Source organism: Danio rerio, chromosome 23 (assembly GCF_049306965.1).
Source record: "Danio rerio strain Tuebingen ecotype United States chromosome 23, GRCz12tu, whole genome shotgun sequence".
Taxonomy (NCBI): Eukaryota; Metazoa; Chordata; class Actinopteri; order Cypriniformes; family Danionidae; genus Danio; species Danio rerio.
The window spans coordinates 31,336,120-31,363,139 of NC_133198.1; the positions used below are offsets into that span (position 1 = coordinate 31,336,120).

Here is a 27,020-nt window from a genome sequence, read left to right on the forward strand (position 1 = left end):
TTGCAGAAGATCCAAAAATGTCATTGAGTGTAACAATTTTATATATACCCTACCAGTCAAAAGTTTGGGATCAGTTGGATTTTTAAATGTTTGAATGATAAAAAATACAGTACATATTGTAAAATTGTGAAATGTTATTGCACTATAACTGTTCAAAAGTAGTTAATAATTTAATTCAGTGATTTTAAAAATGAAATTTCAGCTTCAATACTCCAGTCTTCAGAGTCACATGATCCTTCAGAGATAACTCTAATATTAATTGTTGTTGTTATTATTATTATTAATATTAATATTATTAACAGTAATTGTAATACAAGCAATAATGACTGGAGTAATAATTGCATTTGAAACTACATAAAATAGGAAAGCATTTTTTTTTTAAATAAATAATTTTAAAAAAATTTACAATTAATAAATGCTGCCTAAATGATCAGAATAATTTTCTTAAAACATGAAACATGAAAAACATGTAAAAAAAAAAAAAAACGTACCCTAAACTTTTGCATACTAATTAATTCAAATTGTGTGTCTTTATAAATATATTTGCTTTTACCCAATCAGAATACACATGTTGATTCATTTAAATGCATCAGTTACGCTTAGCCCTGTCACAATAATCAACATATCGACTTATTGCACAACACATGGATATGACCTCTATTGGAGGTTTCAGTATGGTAAAAAAAAAAAAAAAAACTAGTATTACAATAGTATATTTTCATGAGGGTTTTTGATAACTGAAAATAGATCTGGGGGCAGACATCGCAGCCTCTGTTACTTTTTACCTTGCACTTTATTTGTTAACATTTATTATTATTTATTTAGGATAACATTTAATTCCAATGCCTAATTATTAAATTGTTGAAATGACTGTAATTAAATGAAATATTCGTAATAATAAAATATTATGTGTTCTTTGGAAGAGTGCTATATATATGCTTTTGATGCTATTATATTGTCATTCTGGCAATTATATAATGAGTGGCATAAAATGGTCTTAAAATGACAATAACATCGTTGATCGCAAAATTTATCGAACAACAAAAAATAAATATTGTGACGGGCCTAATTACTCAGAATGATGATGCATTATTTTACTAATTTTGACATTTATTGTCACAAAAACTATTTGAAACACTTCATACATATATATATATATATATATATATATATATATATATATATATATATATATATATATATGTGTGTGTGTGTGTGTGTGTGTGTGTGTATATATGTATGTATGTATGTATACTATATATATTATAGATGTAATTTGATCCAGAAAGGGAATGTCTCGTCTTTGACCCATAAAGCAGGTTTTAAAAAATTATACCAGCAAACTTTAATGACTGCGAAAATGTATTGACCATCTTATTCCTTGTCTTAAATCTGATCATTTTAAATATATTTATTTTAAAGACATCACATAAAATTATATATAGATTTTTACAGCATCTTAAAATTCACTTTCTCCCAGAGTGAAAATCAATAAATCATATGAATAATTATGTAACAATGTTGATATAATTAAGAGTTTTTTTTTTTCACATAGTAGTAGTTGTGGTTTTATTAGAGCACTTTATTTCCTCTATAAAAAGGACTAAAAAAAGTCACTCAAAAGATAAGCTCACACAATGTAATGGATTTAATCTGAAATCAAGAGCCTTATCAATGTAAACCAATACATTAGCATTCTGCTCCACTTCAGATTCTTTCGAGTGATTGGAAATCCATCTGATTGGAAAGTCATTGTGTGTGTTTTCACATACTCCGACTATATTTCCAATCCCACACAGACAACCAAAACAGTCACTTGAAGTTAAATGAATTGAACAAGAGGACCTGGATTAATCACTAGCCGTGTGCGTGCGCATATATACGTGCCTATATTGCACCACGACTGCATCTAATGAGTGCTGATTTTGCATCAAGTCCAGCCATGTGTAAATGCAGCTCAGTTCACCATAAAGCATGTTGACTACAGAGAGCGACTGGATTTGACCGACACACAAAATGGAGACAAATACACTAACAAGTACACACATGAAAAAATGAGCGCGTCGCTGTTCAGGATAAATATAGACATATTTATATGCTTTTTAAGGCAAGAGACTGCAGGAAAAAACACTATAGGCACCTTTCAATATTGAGATTTTGGGCTTTTGGGCTTTTCGTTGTCAAATGAGAAATAAAACACTTCTAAAGTCTGTGTGAAATCAAAATTTACAATGTTTACTTTGATAGCGCACATTGTTATTATTTAGGTAAACAATTATTCAATGCAAGATGATCTGCTGAATTTGTTTTGGTAATCTTCAATCAAAGTCTGACCATTTGCTTCTGTGTGGACGGCTTCAGCTACTATATTCCTAACCACGCCCCTTTTACCACTAGTTTGTTATAAGGGAAGCACAAAAAGAAAGCACCGCCCCCTACTCAATATTCAGTTTCAGTTGGAAGTACTTTCCTCTGTAGATTTCAGTTACAATATATATTTTTAAAGCTCATATTTTTTAGACATCTTCTTTTAAATACAAAAATGTTTGCTGTGATCTGTCAAAAAAAAAAAAGAACTGCAAATTTTAAACCTGATTTTGACCAATGTTCAGATTTTTTTTTTTTTGCTAGAAATGTATCCAAATGAACACAGATATTTGCATTTTTATTTACATATTTAAACGAGCTTAATTCAGAAAACTACGTAATGCAATTTCTTATGCAATCAGTCAATTTGGAAAGTACTGTATGATGATAACTGTTCATTTTCCTACTCTATTCAACCTGCAGTGTCTTGCCTCAATTTATATCTGGGAGTAACAGCATGTCGGAAATCCAAAAGGAATTGGTTGCCATCGTGTCTGTAAAGCCCTTCTGCTCGGTATAAACCATGTCCGCTTCCTTCAAGCCTGTTGGGTGTGTGTGTAACTGTATGAACGTGTGTGTTTGTTCGTTCACAGTTCATCAGAGCAGCATCAGTCGGCGTAGATGAGGAAGCCGGAGAACGTGCTGTACTTGTTGGTGTTTCCTCCGTGGACTTTGCCTCCGTCCAGCTGCACACAGACCTCGTCTCCCACGTCTAAATGCAGGATCACACTGTTGGAGGCGTAGTCGTAATTCTGGTCAGCGTCCTGGGCGATAGCGCTGGCCCTCACCTGTCACACACACACACAGGACAAATGAAGACACGGTAAGAGGAAGGACAAACAGAAGATTGCCACCATATTCCAGTAATCTAAAATGTAGGTAAAGAACTAAAACTATTGCTTATAATGCAGTGATAATCATTTGACCCAAGAGGAAAGTGTGATATACTTTGAATTTTTGATAGCATTTAGAGTGGGATTATGAAACAATGCAGGTTGTTATTAAAATTGTTCAGTGTATCATTGCAACTATAACTTTATCTATATATAACTCATTCTCTAGTTCAGAAAGCAGAAAGAAAGAAGAAATGCCCGCATGTGTTTAGCATTTTTCTTTATCGTAAACAACAGTAAATAGGTAGTGATTGTGCTGCTTTGGCTTTTTCAGGGTTAATTATTATGATCTTCCGATTGCAACCGAGAAATACTGGGAAATCTCTGTAGACTGATGGCATTTCATGCCGTTCAGCCTTAAAATCTGAGAATTTGAGCAAAATCAACTGTTTTGTCATTACCTTAAACATTACGCTAGAGAATCATTCAAATACTGGCTCTAAAGTGACGTTGGTGAATTAGCAACGGTTTCTGCTGTTTTGACGTCAGCTACAGATGTAAAGGCATGAGGGAAGAGCAAAGCTCCTCATACAAAAGGATTTGGAGACTACGTGTTTGATTTTATGTTTTATACACAGGAGTATGCAGTCAAACTGTTGTAAAAACATGATATCACACTTGTAGCAGTGTGATGTGGCTGTATATCGGCACTGGTGGGACACTAAGGCACGCCTTCCACCAGTACCGAAATACAGCCTCATCGCACTGCATGGAAGAATAAAATAGTTTGGAAAAATCTTAAAAACAATTAACAAACAATAAATTATTTAATAAAATATAGATTCATAAAATCTCCAAAAATGTGTTTCATGACCTTTAAAGCTCAGATTGCATTCAGCAGTATTTATTATTATCATGAAAGATGAAATTGATGAGTAATTGATTTATTATGAAATTATTAAATGTAAAAAAAAAAATGAACAGTTCCGGATTTAGATTTATTAATAACTCAATAGCATAAATGTTAAAATACTTATAATACAAATATGGTGAATAAATAAATTATTGTTGAACCACTTTTATTAAAAGATATCCAAAAAAAAAAGATAGTAATACTTAATATAGTAACAGATAAAAAAATTATATTATTCCTTAATTCATTTTCTTATTATAATTTCTTATTTATATATATATATATATATATAAAAATAAATATTTCAGTGTTAAATATATATTAACAGATAAAGATTTATATTATTATAAATAATAATTATAAATCACTTTAACGTTTTATAAACTGACAAAACATTATAAATTGTCATTTATTTAACAATTTTCCTGTTAACAGAAATAAATATTATCCATAACATTATCCAAACTAATCCATTTTAATCATATTACTAAATGAAAAACTAGAAGACATTAAAGGTTGCGTAAGACTAAAAACATGCTCAACATGCTCTCTTGACATAAAAGGCCTTGTTTTGTTTCTGTCTGAAAACGGAATCAAGTCATTTTTAAATGCTACTTCTTGTTTGACAAGAGGGACTGGTGGGGTTAAAAAGATGAAGCTCTAGATAACCTGCTGACCTCCACCTCCATGGGAAAACAATCGTACCCTCTTGTATTTATCCAGGACAGTCTATACACCTATATGGATAATGCTAAAGTTGTACCAGGTATCCCTTCTTCATATTGACCTGTTGCATTTGATCGCAAATGCACGTATCATGCAATGCGCGACGAGACTGTTTACTGGAGACTCACACTCATTTAAATTCAGCTTGAGAGATCAGCCGTATTGACTCTCAGCAGTGGATCTCAAACTTGTTTGTTAACATTTTAAATTGAGATTAGTCATGTGGTCAGACTGACAACATTCCTGCATAGATATGCAATTAAGGAGCAGGTGAAAAACAAATACTGTATTTAGTTACATATATCTATATTAGTGCGATGCGGTGGCGCAGTGGGTAGTGCTGTCGTTTCACAGCAAGAAGGTCACTGGTTCGTGCCTCGACTGGGTCAGTTGGTATTTCTGTGTGGAGTTTGAATGTTCTCCCTGTGTTTGTGTGGGTTTCCTCTGGGTGCTCCGGTTTCCTCTACAAGTCCAAAGACATGCGCTATAGGTGAATTGGGCATGCTAAAATTGACCATAGTGTATGTGTGTGAATTAGTGTGTATGGATGTTTCCCAGTGATGAGTTGCAGCTGGAAGGGCATCCGCTGCATAAAACATATGCTGGATCAGTTGGTGGTTCATTCCACTCTGGCGACCCCAGAATAATAAAGGGACTAAGCTGAAAATGAATGAATGAATGAATCTATATTAATTTTAATTATAATATATCTACAGTTGAAGTCAGAATTATTAGACCCCCTGAATTATTAGCCTAATTTCTGATTAACTGAGAGAAGATTTTTTCAACACATTTCTAAACACAATAGTTTTAATAACTAATTTTTTATAACTGATTTATTTTACCATGATGACAGTAAATAATATTTGTTTAGATATTTTTAAGACACTTCCGTACAGATTAAAGTGACATTTAAAGGCTTGACTAGGTGAATTAGGTTAACTAGGCAGGTAAGGGTAATTACAATATCACAGAGGACAACAATATCAGTCAAAACAGAGAATCTTATTTTTGTTTTATTATTATTTTGCTGACATAAATTTCTCACAATGAGATTCTTATCTACGGATACTAGCGGAAGTACAAAATAGTAACAATTATTAATTTTATTTAAACATTTTAAATGTCTTTTTTTATTTGTTGTTTTTAGGGGGGGGGGGGGGGGGGTTAATTAAATGAATTTATTTTCCACAAACTAAAAATTAAACATGATTTTTTTTTATTACTACAGTCTTTGATCAATGGGTTATTGAGTTAATCCCCATGAATATACCCTAACCCGGGGTGATGCGGGGGCGCAGTGGATAGCTGGTCCGAGCCTCGGCTGGGTGAATTGGCGTTTCTGTGTGGAGTTTGCATGTTCTCCCCATGTTGACGTGGGTTTGCTCCGGTTTCTCCCACAAGTCCAAAGATATGCGCTATTGGTGAATTGGGTAAGCTAAATTGTCCGTAGTGTGTAAATGTTTCCCTGTGATGGGTTGCAGCTGAAAGGGTATCTGCTGTGTAAAACATGTACTGAATAAGTTGTTGGTCATTCTGCTGTGGCGACCCCAGATTAATAAAGGGACTAAGAATGAATGAAAAAATAACCTTAAGACATTATTATCATCACACAAATACATTGAAAAAAACATAAATATCCATTAAGGATTAATAAATAAATGATTATTAAAATAAAACAATCAATATCTAGAAGCAAGATCCTGCCTTAACGAGCAATCAATTGAATCATTCGTTCAAATTAATTGTTCAGGACAGCTGATTAATTTAGAACCATGTAAACAGCGATTTTTGATTAATTTAATCAGATTAAGGTCATAGTCGAACTAAACAGAAATCGTATTAAGACATGTGGAGTATGCCGATATCAGTCATATTATTAAAGTGCAGTACAGACATTTAAACACCACAATCAAACTATTACCGTCATGTAGGATTTTCACCGTATTTTGTGACAGAATATTTCATACACACAAGGCTGTTTGACACTATTCTCTGCACCTACCGAGTCAGTAAAGGACCACAGACACCTGCTTCACGAAATACAGACTTTTTTTTTTTTTTACTATACGGCATGCGGTATCAAATTCCATCAAAACAACACTCTTCCAGCAGTTCATACTCTCATCAAATATCTCGTCGGACATCCATGAAATGTTCCTGAATGAAAGTGAAAGCGCAGAACAAATGAAACACCCGAAATTACATAAAACTCTGGAGGAAATGTGGATAGCATGGTCATACTAACACACTGTTTTGACAACACACAAACATGCTATAAAAGGTATATTTTCCATGTTAAAATGAATTTTTGACACATGCTCAGGGTCCGTATGCAATATCTTATAATATAGCAGACAATATACATCACACACCCCAAGCATCTGACATTTTTTACCATCCTAATTTCCAGAGCATCTTGAATAAAATACTGCAACAAATATACTTTTCAGAATAACAATTTATTTATTATAACTTTAGACTATACAGTGCATCCGGAAAGTATTCATAGCGCTTCACCTTTTCTAAAACTTTTTATGTTACAGCCTTATTCCATAACTTATTAAATTCTTTAATTTCCTCAAAATTCTACACACAATACCCTATAATGACAATTAAAGAAAGTGGAAAAAAATATTTTTATATATTTTTTATGTTGCAAATTCATTAAAAATTAAAAACCTGAAAAATCACATGTACATAAGTATTCACACCCTTTGCCGTGAAGCTCTAAATTAAGCTCAGGTACATTTTGTTTCCACTGATCATTCTTGAGATGTTTCTGCAGCTTAAGTGGAGTTCAATTGTGGTAAATTCAGTTGAATGGACATGATTTAAAAAGGCATACACCTGTCTATATAAGGTCCCAGGGTTGACAGTGCATGTCAAAGCACAAACCAAGCTGGGCAAAGTTACAGAAAAATGTCTGCTGCTCTGAAAGTTCCAATGAGCACAGTGGCCTCCATCATCCGTAAGTGTTTAGAACCACCAGGACTCTTCCTATAGCTGGCCGGGCATCTGTGAATGATCAGGGGAGAAGGGCCTTGGTCTGGGAGGTGATCAATAACTCGATGGTTACTTTGTCTGAGCTCCAGCGTTCTTCTGTGGAGACAGGAGAACCGTACAGAAGGACAACCATCTGTGCAGCAATCCACCAATCAGGCCTGTATGGTAGAGTGGCCAGATGGAAGCCACTCCCCACCTGGAATTTGCCAAAAGGCATCTGAAGGACTCTCAGACCATAATAAACTAAATTATCTGGTCTGATGAGACTAAAATTGAACTCTTTGGAGTCAATGGCAGGCGTTACATTTGGACAAAACCAGGCACTGCTCATCACCAGGCTAATACCATCCCTACAATGAAGCACGGGGGTGGCAGCATCATGCTCTGGAGATATTTTTTAGCAGCAGGAACTGGAAGACTAGTCAGGATAGAGGGAAAGATGATTGCAGCAATGTACAGAGACATCCTGAATGAAAATCTGCTCAAGAGTGCTCTTGATCTCAGACTGGGGCTACGGTTCATCTTCCAGCAGGGCATTGACCCAAAGCACACCAAAATATTGATGGAGTGGCTTTACAACATCTCGGTGAATGTCCTTGAGTGGCCCAGCCACAGACCTAAATCCTATTGAACTTCTCTGGAGAGATCTAAAAAAGGCTGTACACCGTTGCTTTCTATCCAACCTGATAGAGCTTGAGAGGTACTGCTAAGAGGAATAGGCAAACATTTCCAAAGTCAGGTGTGCCAAGCTTGTAGCATCATATTCAAAAAGACTTGAGGCTGTAATTGCTGCTAAAGGTGCATCAACAATGTACTGAGCAAAAGCTGTCAATACTGATGTATATGTGATTTTGCAGGTTTTTTATTTTTAATAAATTTGCAACAATTGAAAAAAAAATCTTTTTTCACATTGTCATTATGCGGTATCATGTGTAGAATTTTGAGTTTTGGATTTAGAATTTAATCCATTTTGCAATAAGGCTGTAACATAAAAAATGTGAAAAAAGTGAAACTTTTTTTTTGTAGTCTGTTGGGGGAATGATAAAACCAATAAACTCTAATAGAATTTGTCCTGAACATACTAAAAACATTAAAGTGCACTGGTTTTTATGGTTAAAATGTAATGGTTTTAACAGTATTTGTAGTGCAAGCAATAGACTGCCTGTGATGGTTCATTGTTTTTCTGCAGGCTTTATATTACTGTTCGAATCATCCATCAGACCACATTGCGCACCTCCGTGGATCGTTTGTTTGACAGTCCTGATTTAGACATTATCCATGTGATATTCCGTCGTCATTTTTAGTATATTCTCCATTATTATAAATGCAAAATGCAGGCGCTCGTAGCAGACAGATGTCAGGTAACAGACAGTGATTGTCAGGCGTTTTGCTCGGCCGTGTTATAGCCACTCAATCTCTGTCAGGTTTCCTAAACATACGGACCGAGTCTGTCCAACAAAAAAAAAAAAACAACTAAGATATGCATAGTGTCAGTAAACATCCTCATACAACATGCCATCACTCACTCAAATGCCTCTTGTTTTATTAGGCATGTTATCCCCTTGAGAATCACCCACAACCACAGCCCGCATAAAACACAGACTGACCCCAGACAAAGATAAACTCCCTACCATATCCATAATCTAATAACCCCACTCCATTACCATCACGATACTGTCAACATCCGCATCACGTCCTGACCGGAGACTGCAGCCATTTAGATGCGTTATTGAATAACAATCTGTATAATGATGTTAGGGAGGTTTACGACACAGTGCTGCAGGACAAATATATCAGCTTTAAATTGATTTTAGATAGCAGTGATAGATATTTGTCATTTGTAATTTGAGAAATATTCCTGTACATCGTCCAGAATTTAAATAGAGGCATGCATGGCTGTGATTTGCAACTAATAAATATGAATTTAACTAGTGATCAACTAGTGATTAACTAGTGAACATACTGGAACAAAATAGCATTTAATCTAAAATCTATTTTTTATTTTATTTTATTAACAATAAAAAAATAATATTCACAACATTTACCATTTAAAATAATAGTAGTAAAATATTTATTAGGGAGTTTCTGTCTTAAAGACAACTGCAATAATAGTAATTATTCTTTGTTACAGTAAACTATAATAAATATTTATCGCCAAGTCCAATACGTCATGACATTATACACTGCAAAAAATGCTAGTTTCCACACAATCACTTTATCTTGTCTCAACACAGATTGATTTAGTTAACTTAATGTTTTTTTAAGTTGTAGGTTGATTGAACATAAAACAATTAAGTTGTCCATGAAAAACTCCTAATTTAACCTAATTTTAATTTAACCTAAAATTGTTTGAACAAGCAGCAAAAATATTTTTTGAGTGTATGTTTTAATGTAAATTATATCTTATTTAATCAAATGAATCATGTTCCCCTAATTTTTTTTAAGTAATACGAGTTGTTTTAAGTTAATTAAATGTAATTAAGGTTACAATGACTCTTGAACTTAAAAATGTAGGGCAACCAGTAATGTTTATTCAGAATATTATATAACTGAGGACTATAAGTATAAACTACAGTACTATAAAGTACTATAGTAGCTACAGAACCTATAGAATATTTAATGCTTTTAGTTATTATGCAAACTACATTGGTTTTATTATAATTTAACTATGATATAATTTATTAATGTATAATGAGTCTTATACCTTGTAGTTTATTGGGGGTGTGATGAAAGGCTAATGATATTTGTCCCAAAACTCACTAGAAACCATTAAAATGCACTGGTTTTAATGGTTAAAATGTGATGGTTTATAATGGTTTTAAATGGTATTTGTAGTATAAGCTATTGGAACTTCTGTGATGGTTCATTGTTTTTTTGCAGACTTTATATTACTGTTCGAATCATCCATCAGGCCACATTGTACACCTCTGTGGAGCATTTGTCAGCATTTGACTGCCCTGATTTAGACATTAGCCATGTGATATTAATACATTTTTTAAGTTACACAAGTTGTTTAAAGTCAATTTATTGTAATTTAGATTACAATGAAGGTTAATTGAACTCAACCTATAAATGTAAGGCAGCCAGTAATGTTTATTTAGTATAGTAGTACTAGTATTTATTAGTAGTTTAATTACAATAAATTTAACATGAATATGAATATAAAATTGAACTAGTATACTGATAAAATAGTAATAGTCATTATGATGATGATGATAATAATAATAATAATAATAATAATAATAATAATAATAATAATGGTTATGATTGTAGTGATAAAAAGCAATAAATAGATTATGGTATATCAAGATGTTGGTCTGGGAAATAAGTTATTTTTAGTATTATAATTATATTTAAAGATGACAATGATAAATTTTATTAAAAAGATAAATAAAGCTGAAACTTTAGTTTTAAGAAACTGAATAAATGTTGCCATTTACACTGTAAAAATGCTTAGGTCCACACAAATCATTCATGTTGCCCCAACACTATTTAAGTTAACATAATTAACTTTATAAATTTAAGTGGATTGAACATACAACAATTAAGTTGCCCCCCCAAAAAAGCTTATTTTAAATAAGTAGTTTAAACAAGCAGCAAAAAATCATTTTTGCCGTGTAGTACATATTAGAGATCTGCAGTTATATTTCTAAATGTGTAAATGTCTTTTATTTCACCTAAAGATATTTGTTTAGTTTGGATGTGTTTGCCTCAGATAGTTGTGTTGGGTTACCAGTGCCTCGAGAAACCTTTTTTTCATCTATAACTCACACACACACACACACACACACACACACACGCGCGCGCGCGCGCACACACACACAAGAAAAAAAACGGAGACAACTACATAATCTTTCACATCCAGATCTAGCGGCCTCACAATTCTACAGCCATCCACACAGTAATCTATACTGTAAGTAAGCATAAACCATCAGCAGTACATGTTACTGAACGGACATCAGTGCAACAATTATGTTTTCCTCACAGAGATATGTTACTGCAGTTTCAATGAAAAATGTAAATATGTGAGGTGATCGATACGACACGCGCTTCATTTCACATCTGACAGTGACGGCCTGGCCTCTTCTTCTTATCGACACCAAGCGTATGTCATTCTCCTCATTATTTTGGCTAACTGGGCGAAGGGGCAAATTCTCCCTCCAGCAGACCCCAATGTTCAATACGACAACGCGAGCGGTCACTTTAATTAGCAGACATCCGGCGAAGACCGTTTAAGACCTTTCTACACTCCCATTGATTCTCGTCTTGTATTTTTTAGGGTCGGTTTCACTGCATCGGAACACCCGGGGTTTAGACGTCTCCCGCAAAGTCTGCTTGTTAGATGCTTCCCGGCATTTATCAAATATAAGTGATATGAAAGCTTGTCTTGGAGGCAGAGGAAAAGAGGCATTTTAGGATTACCGCTGACTGCACTGGAGATGGATATTGACATGAGAGCCGACTACTTGTGAAACGCCACGCTGACTTGATCTCAACGCCGGCAGCGAGCAGGGACCATCAGGCCTGTTGGGGGCTTGTTCTGCCAGGCCTTTTCATTACAGGGAGGGGAAGGATAAAGCGGGGGGCATTTTGTACATAAGCAGAAGCGAGCGCTGGGAGACAGTCAAGGGCTGAAGGAGAAAATCGGAGGGGGAGGTTAGGATAACAGACTGATCAAGCAAGGCTATTTTGTGAGAGCAGCGAGATGCAAGGGTATATGAAGTCTTGTTTTTATCAGTGGTGCTGTGCTCCGGTGGTAATAAAACTGACAGGATTCATTCTCGGTGATATACAGACCTCTTAGAGCGGAGACAATGGAAAACTAGCTCTTAAACTTACCTAAGGGACCGAGCACAAGGGAGGGGAGAGAAAAGACTAAAAAATGGAACGTTTATTGAATAGCGCCATTTTTCCTCAAAGGGAAAATAAAATTTGTTTAGCTCCTTTTGAGAGTTGTGCTTAATTGGCATACTGTATGAGAGTGGCGTTGCATACTAATGGACCAAGGATACACTTGATACAAGCTCAGTGACCATACTGTAGCTATCCTCACTGTACGAATACAGGCAGTTGGGGTTTAATGGTTAAAAAATGACAGTAGAGCGGAGGAACGGATTGTGTGTATTTAAAAAAAAAAAGTCTGTTATTGACTGCAACTGAAAACTTGGGCAGCTCATAGGTTCCCTATTCCCTACCCTATTAGACAATGACTTTGCAGGCACCATTTGCACAAGAAGGAACCTCATGGTGTACTGATTTTGGAGTTCTGAAGCAGCATAATATTTGAATAATTTAAAACAAAATAATAAATAGATGATTGCTAAAATTTACATTTCTTAATAAATTGCATCACAAGTTAATGAAAAATCACACATTTACTAACAAACTGGACTATTATTGCGGGAAATGAGGGTAGTTCACACATGTGTAGTTTTATGAACAATTTTGAGAGGATCATGTGCTATTACTGACCATGGGTGGTCTCGCATTATCAATCACTAACCAACCAATCAGACGCATTCAAATGCCTATAAATAGTCCGCCTTCATTATCTTTGTCATCCTTATTCGACAAAACCCCCCTTTCGTCCTGACTCCTTCCACTCCTTCTTAAATCCAATAGCAGGAGAGTTCTTGAGACCTATACCTGGGCTCAGACTAGGGGTAGCATGCTAAATACACTTTTACTTATTCAAGCATTAGCTAAGTGTGAACTCGTGAAAGAGAAGTTCTGCACATGCAAAACAACAACGTGTTCATTCAACTTCTCTGCGTACCAAACCAAGAGACCGGTGCAAAACTTGCTCATGTACCATTCACTCCCAATATTCACTCATAACTTATCAAACAAGTATAAAACTAATATTTCGATGACAGCTGGGGTTCAATACAACACTGGATCTCATTGATTATCGCATGCCCACACATTTTTAAATGTATATGTATATCTTAGGCCTGGTTTGTAATTACATACGAGTGATCATTGTCACGAGTGAACTCTTGGAAGGTTTTATTAAACATTTTATTGTCGTTTATGTGAAAAAACATACAGTGCCCTATCATCCACCAGGCGCAAGACATGTTTGTTGGCGCGTTGCTATTGTGAGGAACTGGAACTTTTTTTCTTTTGCTGGAAATTAGAACTGAATTTAGAAATAGTTTTGAAACAAATCTTCGCTATTAACAAACAACATTAAATATATAGGCTGATTAATGTCTTCAGTGGAGTGCGTACAACACCCTTTCCTTAGCCACAAAAGAGAGAAAGAGAAGAGCAAGTAAAGAGACCGATTAGAGGAGTCTCGTTTCTTATCCCTGGGCTGCAGATGGTCTCTTTAACTCTTTTCTCGCTAGTGAATCGTTCAGTTTTTCTACTTACAAAGTCCGCCATGTAAATAGCAAATGCACCATGGCACGATCCAACTGTCACTTAAAGAGAATGGAAGATGAGACTCTGATTGGTTTGTTTTCAAAACACACCCATAACTCATTGAGAGAATAAGCACAACCTGTTAGACCATGGGCCGCAGTGCAAACCATATTTTTCCTTCTTTAAAATAGCAAAAGTGGGTTTAGAGACACCCTTAATGCTTTTGCACCATGCACTTTAGACTTTGTGCCTAGACCATTAAAATAAAGCCCAAAGGCTTGCATCCAAACAGACACAGAAGGCCATATGGATCAAATATATTTAAGCAAAGCAAAAACAAGAGAATTTGTGACCACAAAAGGCGAGAAAGCTCTATTTTTCTTCATCCAAGATGCAAATCTGCCTATTATAATTAAACCCATCAGCAAATCTTTGTTAGTGTTCATGACAGATTTCAGAATTCCTTTTTCATTAGCTCTTCACGACATCTTTTGATATTCTTCACAAAATATACATTATAAAAGCCATTTTATTTATTTTATATATCTTTAGGTTCAGATTGAAAAATAACAGGGTGAACTATAGCAATCAGGCCCAAATGTATCAACTAATAAGTATCAATTAATACATTTATTAGGAGAATCAAACTACTAGGGTGAACACACCATAAATGATTTATCGATTATGTTGGGAATCGTCTCCTTTAAGCTACTGACCGCAGATAAGTTTTAATGAGTATGTAATATATGCATTCCACTTTCCAATTTTTTTTAATCAGATAATAATATCTCCCATAAAACTATTTGCTAATTACAGGCCGTGCTGCAATTGAAGATTACTACAATTAGAGACTTCCAAAGACACTCATTATATTTCTGCCGGACTATGTACATGTCACTGCACCGAGAGACATTTATTAGAGCAGGTACTGGTCATTAACAGACAGGCGATGGCATTTTTAACACTAGCGTGTGAAAGAGCTCGACCTTTTGGAGGTCTATTAAAAGAGCATGTGACAGGTGAAAAAGGGGGAAAAAAAGAAATGGTGGAACGATTAAGCAACAGAGAGGACGGACTGTACATTAGTCTGCTTTGAACAGCTTCAGACTAAGATTTTGGGATCTGATGGGCCATAAATTTAAAGATTCACAGCACAAGGCGCATTAATGATGAGGAAGAAGACATGGAGCTTCTAAATCACAGATGATGTATGACCTTGGTGTCATATTTTAACTTGCATTAGCAAGGCAAACAACTCATTATTCAACAAGCACAATAAAAACGCCAGCAATAGCACTAGCAGCATCATATTCTTTTAACAAATCTCTTCGTAGGTTTATAGACCTACATGCAGTGATTCCATCAGACAGCAGAAGTTATCTGACTTATACAGCATAATAATTAGAAGTTATTATTAAATGATGTGCAATTTTTGACCCTGACGACTCTGAGCTTTTCTTTCTTTTTTTTGTTCTTTTTTTTTTTGAGGGTGGGATTTGACAAGTAAAAATCTCCTCTATGAAATGCCTTCAGTTGTAGCAGGTGCTGTGATATAGTGGCTAAATGCACTGATGAAATTTCTGCCTGAATCTGATTCACTGGGCAATATACCAAATTAATTACAAGAAAAATGAAGATGGCCTCATTAAATATTGAAGAGGGCACAGTTATGATCACACCACTAATCTTTTCCATCTGTTTCTGAACAAATGAATTATTACTGCATTCCTCAAAACTCCATCTAGGTTTACTGTAATATATTGGTATCACACAAAAGAGTGTGAATATAGGGTTTAAATTCAAATAAACAAAAATGTACTAATCCTACATTAAAAGGCAGATTTAAATGCAGGTCTAAATGTTTTTTTTTTCCCCGATTTCTGTTTAACGGAGAAAAGTTTTTTTTCAACACATTTTCTATACATAATAGTTTTAATAACTCATTTCTAATAACTGATTTATTTGATCTTTGGCATGATAACAGTAAATTATATTTCAAGACACTTCTATACAGCATAAAGTGACATTTAAAGGCTTAACTAGGTTAATTAGGTTAACTAGGCAGGTTAGGGTAATTAGGCAAGTTATTGTATAACGATGGTTTGTTCTGTAGACTATCAAAAATGTATAGCTTAAAGGGACTAACACCTTAAAATAGTTCTTAAAATTAAAAACTGCTTTTATTCTAGCTGAAAAAAAGACTTTCTCCAGAAGAAAAAAATATTATCAGACATACTATGAAAATTTACTTGCTCTGTTAAACACCATTTGGGAAATATTTAAAAAAGAAAAGAAAATTCAAAAGGGGCTAATAAATCTGACTTCAACTGTATGTAATTAAAACAAATATTAATGTTTTGATGTAAAATAGAATGTTGTAACTATTTTAATGTCCATTAAAATGTCAATTTCAAATTACAGACACATTTAAATAGGTTTATGTGTGTAAATGTAAATAAATAAATAGATAGATTGCTGTTAGTTTCACTATATATTTACTGGATTTAATAAATGTGGGAGAGTAAAATATATATTTTTTTATTATTCTATACATTTCTAATAACATTTATTCCAAAATTCCAATGTTTGTATATTTGCTTTTTTGCAGGAAAAAAATTTTAGTCCAAATATAAAAAGTTACAAATGATTGCGAACCCCAAATATTCATTCCCAACATTATCTAAAGTTAAAACCTTGGTCCTTTATTTAGTCTAAAAATACTTATTTTGTTTTAAATTAAATATGAAATATAATCAGTAGCTAGAGTAAAAGAATATAAAAAAAAATGTTTTTTTTCAAATGCATAACTATAAATAAAGATTATTCAAGCGGTTACATTTTGTTTCCATAACTATTAGGGCTGCATAATATATCGATCTGCAATGTTGAGTTGGGATTGTACAGTTTAGGATTATATATTATTATATTGAAAATTTGGAATTATATAGCCACAGTTCAAAATGCATGACATTTGTGGAGTTACTGTAGAGTTTAACCTAATTGGAGTAAAAGTGTATCATTTGTACATGTTTTTAAGCGCTAAGAGCATTCAGACATAACATTTAATAGAAAAGAATTTTATTGAACTGTTTAAACCAGTGTTTCTCAACTGGTGGGTCGTGACCCAAAAGTGGGTCACGGGAACATTTTCAGTGGGTCGCGGAGTGTGTGGTCAAAAAAAACAACAAAAGTTACATTTTTACTTATTTTGCTTATTCCGGATTTTTATTTTGAAATGCGTGCTCGACAACCCTACCGTTTGAAATGTGAAACTTCTTTTAATTATAGCAACAAATATGTTGAAGCGCAAGTACGACCCCGAATATGTAAAGTATGGATACATATATTGACGACAAAAAAAGACTTAAAGTCTCAGTGTCATATGTAGTGATGTGCTCTCATAAGAGAGCATGAAACCTTCTAAATTAAAACGATACTTAGAAACCAGAAAACATGTTTATTAACAGTTTATTAATTACAGTATTTGTTGTTCTTACTTTATGATATTTCTATAATTTGATACATTTTGTTAAATGACAGCAATAAAATTGTGTTTATTTGTAAGTCTTGGGGAATTTCTTATGATTTATCTGTCACTACTTGTTTATGTTAACAAATAAATACAAATTAAGTATAATTCCTAAAATTGTATTATAGTTCCTAAAATTTTGGGTCACGGCTTGATGACCATGTAAAAATGTATGTCCCATGGCCAAACCAGTTGAGAACCAATGGTTTAAACAGTAAAGTCTTTGCAGTGCTATTTTAAGTTTTACTTTTTTTTCAATTTCTGTACCTGAATATGCTTTGACTCTACCCTGAAGACCATAAAACACTGTTTATTTTACTCTTTACAAATATTTACATTAGGGCTGTAATAACAATATGTTATTTCAGTATCAATACTGCAATTTGATCATTCGCAATAGTCATATCGCAGAATTTCCAATGTTGAGTTTGTATTATAATTTATCATTTGCATGTGTTTTTGATGCCTGGTATTGTATAATGACCTTGAAAGCATTCAGGCATAAGAAATTGTACCATTTGTGACTTTAACAATGATTAACTTTATTGAACTATTTTTATCTTTATCTGTACTTGAATCTTGTTAGACTTGGAAAATGATAAAGCACTTTATTTCAATTGTATCTTTTTCTTGATTGCATTTATAGATTGTTTTGCATAAAAAATATTTACAACACATGCAAATACAGAAATGCACTGCAAATAGCACAGACCAGTGAAAATGCATCAAAATATTTATAGATTTTTAAAATGTCATAATGTTAGATTTTTTCAATATCTTGCAGCCCTAATTTACATATTACATTTCATGCATGATTTGTTTCCCTACAAAATCCTGCCAATCGATTGAAAATTAATTCATTGTTTACAAATAGGGCTACTTAATTTAGGTGAAATTGTGCTTATATCGCAATATATATCACAGAAATACTAAATATCGGATGTCTGATTTTTTTATATTATGCAACCCTAATAGCTATATATAAAATGACTTCTAAAAACTTCCAAAATCTTACAGTAATTGAAAAGTAATCCCTATACAGAATACTAAAATGTATAGTTCTAGGTCTTGCTGACTTGACTCCATCATTTCTGTTTCAGACATAACCAACGGATGCAAACTAACAGAGCATTCGACAGTGACAATCCCACCACACTCCTGGGACACTTTAGCCTCATATGTCTGAGGTCCGACAACAAGCCGACCATCACAACTTTACCAGCCGCTACCAAGAGACCAGCTTTCACTAGCTGTCAAAAGCAGCACGCAGACAATGATCAGCCAGATGGTCACAGGTACGACAACATGCAAGCCACACTCTAGAGGATACCGCAGACTTTTTTTCCCTCTTAATTAGCACCCTAACATTCACAGAGAGTCATAATCAGCAAACAAATGCCAATGTCAGCATCTAGTGTTTTTAACGCAAAGACGGCTTGTTAACCCGTCAATCCATGACACTTTGGCGCTTCTCCATCTGTCTTTCGCTCTGTATTCATTTTTGGGTCCATGTGTACAAACCTCCCAAAAGTCTCGTCTCTCTGCCCACTGTCTGCAGCTTTCTATTAAGTCATCTGTCTTCCTTTCCTCCCCTGATCTTTCTGTCAAGCATCCTGGGCGATTCTGCCAGACTCTTAACTGTCATGGCTGCCCTTGCGTCCTTCTCTCAGTTTGTCTCACAATTCACTTGTGCACTTGAGCTTGTGGGACGCCCACTGGGGTGCCATATTGAACATGGCCTCCAGAATGAAGATACAAGATGACGGTGTCAAGACTTATTTTCAAGATGGCGGATTAAAGCTGAGATATATTTTGCTTGCTCTTGTCATCTATCTGAGGGTGTTCACACATGTAGGATGGTTCTTTTAGTACAAACTGAAGGTGAAAGTTAATGAAGTTGAACTATTTTTTAGTATTCACTCAGCAGCAAGTCACACTTTCTGTAACGTCTGAAACAATGCTGTTTGCTAGGCTAAACACTGAATGTTTGTGTGTACATTGTGTGATGGCATTTTATCACTTGAGAACATAACAGCATCAGAAATTCCTCTGCAGTAAGAACGCAACAGCCACAGGATGTTAACATGACATCAATTTGGCGTTGTATCTCACTTCATGGGACGTTGCATTTTGTTTGGAAATGAAATGAACGAGTTGACGTCAGGCTGATGTCAATGTCCAACGTCGGACAGATGTTGCATTTTGGTTGCTTTCTAACACAACTTAGAAACAACAAAATATCAACATCTACTGATGTCACAGCTTGATGTTGCGTGGACGTTACCACTATGACGTCTATCAGATGTTGGGTTTTGGTTGCCAAACCCGATGAGTAAATGTCAGTATTTGACGTAAATATGATGCTGGTTTAAGATGTTGGCTCAACGTTGGAGTTTGGTCACTTTCTAACACAACCTAAAATCAACAAAATATTAACATCATTTCACGTCATTATTGGATGTCAACATAACATTGTCCTTAAACGCTGGCGACCTAAATCTAACCTAATATTAACGTCTTGTGAAGTTGTGTGTCTGCTGGGAAGAAATATGCTTCAGACATCTGCATTGAGTTGCAATGGGGATTTCCATACACTCTTAAAAGATTCTGGCAAATTGGTTAAAATATGAACCAAAGAAAGTGATGGGTTAATATTAAAAAATCTGCTTGGTTTTGACTACACTCTAAAATATTTTTAAATTCTCTAAATCTCTTATCTCTTAAATATCATAACTAAAATCAAAACGTATAAAATCAAATGTGGACTAACTAGAGTTGGGTGCATTTTTTAGATAAGTATCAGCTGTTTAATTTGTTCATATCTGACTCAGCATTGGATTAAAACAACTCAGCATTTTTTAGAAAAAGGTTCAAATGGCAACTTGCTCCAGAGTTTGTTTTAATCAAACTAAACATGTCAAGTGTGAATGCACCCCTAAGCACTATGGACTTTTAGGAATCAATTCCCTTAAAACCCTTTAATTAAATAAAGTTTAATAAAACCAGTAAGACATTTTCAAATTTTATTTAGGGTCATCATTTAAAATGTAATCATTTAGGATGGGTTATATTTTAACATTAAAAACATTCTGATCTGACACACACACATACACATAGACACACATGCCAAAGGTGGAAAAACACAAATTAATAAAAATAAATGATTAAAGGAAAATGTTCATTCCCATGATTCACAAAATCTTAAAATTATGCTACTAAACAAAATGCCGTTAAATTTAAAAAATAAAATGAAAACAAGTTTTTTGCTCAAATCTATTCACAAAAAAACAATAAACAAAGAGTAGTGTATGTTATTCAAAATATGTATACATATTAAAACTTAAAGTATACAGAAACTACACTAAAAAAGTTAGTTTAAAACTTAAAATTTCGAGTTCACTGAACCTATGTCGAGTGAAGTGAAGTAATTGGGTTGAAAGTTAAGTCGACTCAAAAAAGTCCCGAAGTTTGTTGGCTTTTTATTTTTAAAGTTGAGTCAACAGTTGATGTGGTATGTCAGACCATTGAACACTGAAGATGTTGAAGATTTTTTTAATATTTAAAATATATAGTTGCAATCAGAAATATTAAACCGCCTAAATCAGGGGTGTCCACACTCTGAAGAGTTTAGCTCCAACCCTAATCAAACACACCTGAACCAGCTAATCAAGCTCTTACTAGATATACTGGAAACTTCCGGGCAGGTGTGTTGAACCAAGTTGGAGCTAAACTCAGCGGGACATCCCTGCCTCCACCCCCCCCCCCCCCCTGTTTATTTTTTTCACAATTTTTGTTTAACGGAGAGAAGATTTTTTCAACACAATTCTAAACACAATAGTTTTAACAACTCATTTCTAATAACTGATTTATTTTATCTTTGCCATGATGACAGTAAATAATATTTGACTAGATATTTTTCAGGACACTTCTATACAGCTTAAAGTGATATTTAAAGGCTTAACTAGGTTAATTAGGTTAACTAGGCAGGTTAGGGTAATTAGGCAAGTTATTGTATAACGATGGTTTGTTCTGTAGACTATCGAAAAAAATTGCTTAAAGGGGTTAATAATTTTGACCTTAAAATGGCTTTTGAAAAATTAAATGCTGCTTTAATTATATCCAAAACAAAACAAATAAGTCTTTCTCCAGAAGAAAAAATATTATCAGACATACTGTGAAAATTTCCTTGTTCTGTTAAACATCATTTGGGGAATATAAAAAAAAAGAAATATATAGAGAAATCTGTTATTAATAATTTGTCACCTTAGGATTAATTAATATTTTCTATAAGAAGCTTAACAATATTATATTTATGCATATACATTAGTTTAGTCAGTACCGAAGCCAAATCTGGAGCTAATCTAACAAAACAACTTACAATAATTGTTCACAAAAATGTATATGTTAGGGAAAATATTTAATAAAAAAAATTAAAAATAGCAAAAATCAAGAGAAACAAACATATACAATTTTGTTGAAATGTTTTTGCAATACTTTGCATGAATTTAATTGTATTATCTTTCCATTTCTAAAGATGATCTGTAACTAAAATATTATTTTAATAAATATATCTGTTTAATAAATCTGTTTTGTTCAAATGCACATTTATAAATTACCCATATTCACTGAGAAAGGGATACAAATGTTCATTTTTTAAATGGGGTGTACTCATTTATGCTGAACGCTTTATATTTAAGTCTTAAAACCTACACCCAGTCATAAATAAAATTGCACAATGTTCATTCTTCACTCCAAAGCCTTTGGGAAACTGCCCTATAATATTCAATAGGCTTGGCTGTTTGAACATCATTTTGTCAGCATTCAAAAATAACCTTTTACAAATTAACATAAACCTCCTAATCCCAACGGACCATTGTCTGCTTTCAGATGACACTTCTGAGAGTTCCAGTCTCTTAACATCTGTCAAAAAATCTAGCATCCTTTTCACTTTTCCATGCTCTGTACTTTCTATTAGGCTGCAAAATCTTCATCCTATGAGCTCTTAAAATCTTATAGGCAATTGAGACTTGCTTTGCAAATGGACTGTTGACTGTGCACTCGGGGAAGTATCAAACAATTCCATCTGCAGTTTATTTGGAGTAGTGAGCATTAACCTGCACACTTCTCCATTACATTTCAGACCCTACAGAAGAGTGAAGCAGGGCCACCTGATGTGTTCGAAATGGACGTAATTGAGTGGACCGAAAAGATAATTAATGAGCAATCAACGGACATGCAATAGAAGGGGGGACACGTACAGCATGCAGGGGATTCAATCTAAGAGTTATGAATGATTTAGCAGAGGAAGCAGACTTGCATGACAATACAGATCTGTACAGGTCAGACCAATTTAATCTACTATCGCTCTAATCACATTTACAGGTGGTCTACTGTATTAAAGCAGAGTTTTTTAACAGAATAACGATAGGCTTTCATTGCACAGTCAGATACAAATAAATATTTTATGGTGTGCTTGGGTGAAACTGTTTGTAAAAAAAAAGAAAAATACGATTTCCCCGTCAAATAAAAAGGTGCAAGAGTGCGTCTTTATCCACAAAGGTCATGCAGTCACTTAAAACCACTACAGAAAAGTCCTTTTTTCCTGCTCATTTCCAGCATTCAGAATTTAATTCACATCAAGAGAATGAATGACTGAGCATGGAAGCTGTCATATTTTTTGTGCATTCATTATTTATCTGATGTACAAACTGGCACAAGACCACACCGTGGCAGCATGACTGCTGAGTCGTGTGACACATTTTAGGTGATGAGTGAGATGTAAATGTGCTGTTTGTTTCAGTTATTAAATTGTCAAAACATATGGAGAGAATTTGGACACACAGATATTGATGTCGCCATTTCTAATCCACCGTGCAAAATAACTCCAATTTGTCCAATTCGAATTGATGTTATTTAGTATGTTGGTATTCAGTTGTATGATTTAAAAGTACAAAGCTTTTAATACAAGTATTCTGACTCATGTAGATGAATCCCAATGGGGTGAAGACAAACTAGTTTGAGAAAGTACTTAATTTAACTGCACACATAATTTCCAAATGAATGGGACAAAATGTAGTTAAAGGGGCAATTCAACCAAAAAATGTATTCTGTTATCATTTACTTTTATGTTTTTTACCTGTGTGTAACAGAAATTTGGGAAATTATATCAGGTTTTTGGATTTACAGGGAAAAAAAATCTTGTGGAAGAAAGTCGTACATGTTTGGAATTTCATGAAGGTGATTAAATGCCTACAACTATTTTTTTTTTTTTTACTTTGGGCAATTGAGTCGAATATTTCAACTTTTAAAATCCGTGAAAATTTTCCACAAAAGGTTTGTTATTGAGAAAAAAAGTGTTCTTTAGACACAAATAAAAATGTATTTTTCGAACCTAAAATCTTTTTTCTTTGGCTTCACTTTGAAAAACCCTTTTTTGGACTTTTTTTAAGAGTGTGAACAGAAAACCCCACTCAATGTTTGGACTGCACAACACCCCTTACGGTAAAACACATTTTATTGGAGTGCCCTCCTTTTCATGATTCCAGAAGGCTTTTTTTAATGACATGAGCTCTCTTAAGAACATTTTTAACAGGAAGAATTTTAGAATTGTTATCATGTATTAACACTAAAAATCTTATTTAATTTATGTATTTATTTGTTTGTTGTTTTTAATTGTATATTTATTTTGCAAATATTCTTGCCATGAAAGTAGCCTTGGTTGCTGACATGACATTAAATAAAAAATGCATTACATTAAGAGCGTAAACAATGATAAATGATTCTTACCTGTCCGTTCTTCTTGAGGTCTGCCCACATACTGGTCCCATCTCCTCCTCTCATCAGGACATGATATGTGAAGAAGTAGATACCAGGTAGAGGGCATGTGAATTTTCCAGTGCTTGGCTCATAGTAGTTGCCCACATTGGTCACCACATCATCAAACTTGAGCACATCAGTGCCTTCATGTTGCTTGCGCAGCCCTGCGTAAAAGGCAATTTTAGGACTGTAGAAGGACGGCACGTAACCGCCAGGCCCAGGACCTGGGGGTCCTTGTGGACCTGGCTTCCCAGGCTCTCCTGGTGGTCCTTGTGGACCAGGTGGACCAGGAGGTCCCCGATACCCAGATTTCCCTCTCCGGTTTGGAAAATCAGGAGGTGCAGGTGAAACAGCGGTTAGCTCCTGGCCCTGAGATGTTGTGTAGGGGTCACAAACCATCCGACAACTTCCTAGCATTTCATAATGGCTTCCAGAGGTGCCGGCTCCTCCTCCTTTTGTGCTGTGGACCAGTAAAGGGATGGTGACCAGGAGGATCAGAACCATGGCCACACCCACACCCGCTCCTATGACACGCTTGCGACGGCTGAGCCGAGAGGCAGCAAGCGTTAGAAAGTCCTCCTCTCCTTTGGGTGGAATGGTGCCCGCCAGTGTGAACAGAGTTTGAGAAAAACTCGCTAAAGTGTGAAAGCAAATATGTGTTTGGGTACAAAAGAACAGACACACCAGAGATATCTACAGAGGAATGAGGCCAGTGGGGGGAAGGATACGAGATGAATTTATGGATGAGACAAGGAAACCAAGAAGAACGTGGAGCATACAGAAAGGAGAGGGTGCAATGGGACCTGTGGTTAGGACAGAGTGAAGAGCGAAAAGAAGTTCAACAAGAATGAAAAGGAACAATGGCGGCTGCGGTGGAAAGGTGTGGCACAGGAAAGAATAAAAAATGATAACAGGAACACAAGGTGGTTCTTGGCCACCTTTAAAATTTGGACACTTGGAACACAATGCAACACAGATTGTTTAAAGTGTTGTCATTTCTTGGCTAATAACAGTACTGATCTTCTGATGCGTTTTCTTGTTGTTAAACATTAGATCTATCATGAATTCTCCAATACACAGAAGATGCGTTGAGTTTCTGTTTTGCACAAATGACAACCCGTTTTTGTTTTTTTCTACTTCAAGTTTTCATCCACAAAACATGTGCAATTGAACAACTCAACCAGTTCATAACGGTCTAAATGTAAACAGAAATGTATGCTGCTAAACAAAATTCGGTGTCCAGCTAAACAACGGACAGATGTGTCAAAACAAATTGATGCACTCAAATGCTCCTTTCACAAATAAATTTGTCCAACACTTTGCACTAAAACCTGATGAACTACAATGTATTGATTCTTTGGATTATTATTATTATTTATTTATTTATTTAGGGACATATGGAAGTGCCCTGTAGATGCTCTGATGGGACTGGGGAAATTCCACAGAAACAGAACTGGAAGAGGAAAAACATGAAAAGACAATAAGGGAAATTTTATGTCAGGTCCACATTACAACTATATTTGTCACAAGCACGTTGCAACTGTGTGTATCTTATTTTCTAAAGTTATATCTGAAATTTCAACAAAATGAAAGTCTGCATTGTTTATTGCAATAACCAAGGCAAAGTGCATTTAAAACAGTAATTTTTATTTTCTGTTAGAATGACCCCTAAATGCCAGTTGCTATTAACTGTTTTGTTTTTTATTTTGAACAACATAAATATGCACATAAAAACACACACGCCGTAAATGTAACTCATACAAATAATGAATAAAACAATATTTCAGTTATTCTACAGTTATTTGTAAATAGTTCAATATTTGTGAAAGTACACTAAAGAGACACTTACCCTCACTTCAATGTCAATGAAGATATTTACGATAAAAAAAATCGTACTGTGTTGTCGGTCCTTACATTTGCTGAGTTCCGGAGCAAATTAGCGGTGAATGAGGAACATATGCATCTTCAGCAGACGAAGACTCCAATATTTATTCCAACACAATGTCGTTTTTTAGAAGCTCTAACCAGACAAATTAGGTAACGTTAAGTTAACTTAAGTAAGTTGCAATCTCTTCTGACCTTTATTCCAAAGGACTTGACTGAACGCGTGAAGTAAACTTCCGCTTTTATCGTTCGTTTTGTCGAGAGAAATAATGATACAGCAACAGCGCTGGACTTCTGACTCCGACACCTGTGAGATTTTCACACACACACACTCACACTGTCCCCCTCATTCCTCCATCCGGTCGACTCCTCCCTCCCTCCCTCCATCCCATCTCATCTCGTCTCATCCGCGCTCCTCTCACTGGCTGTGCTGCCTACCTAGACCACGCTATAGACTGAGCTTTGAGACGCAGCCGCTGTTTTCTCCTTTCTTAATCATCATTTAATGAGGGAAAGTGGTGTAAATGTTAATCGTTTATCATGTCAGCAGCCCAAGTGAAATAATGCTTATAAAATA

At 34.7% G+C, this 27,020-nt stretch overlaps 1 protein-coding gene across 2 annotated transcripts; it reads right to left on the minus strand.

The window, feature by feature from the left end:
* Window positions 1–1,633: 1,633 nt before the first annotated feature.
* Window positions 1,634–26,765, minus strand: c1ql4a (complement component 1, q subcomponent-like 4). Of its 2 annotated transcripts, none has more exons than XM_021469991.3 (3): window positions 26,409–26,765; window positions 24,530–25,194; window positions 1,634–3,155 (listed from the first exon to the last, which is right to left on the minus strand). In XM_021469991.3, the coding sequence occupies exons 2-3, from the start codon at window positions 25,061–25,063 to the stop codon at window positions 2,976–2,978; spliced, it is 714 nt and encodes a 237-aa protein (XP_021325666.1). In that variant the 5' UTR covers window positions 25,064–25,194; window positions 26,409–26,765; the 3' UTR covers window positions 1,634–2,975. The 2 variants fall into 2 exon arrangements, with proteins under 2 accessions (XP_021325666.1, XP_021325667.1); XM_021469992.3 differs by having other exon boundaries at window positions 24,530–26,012.
* Window positions 26,766–27,020: the final 255 nt, after the last annotated feature.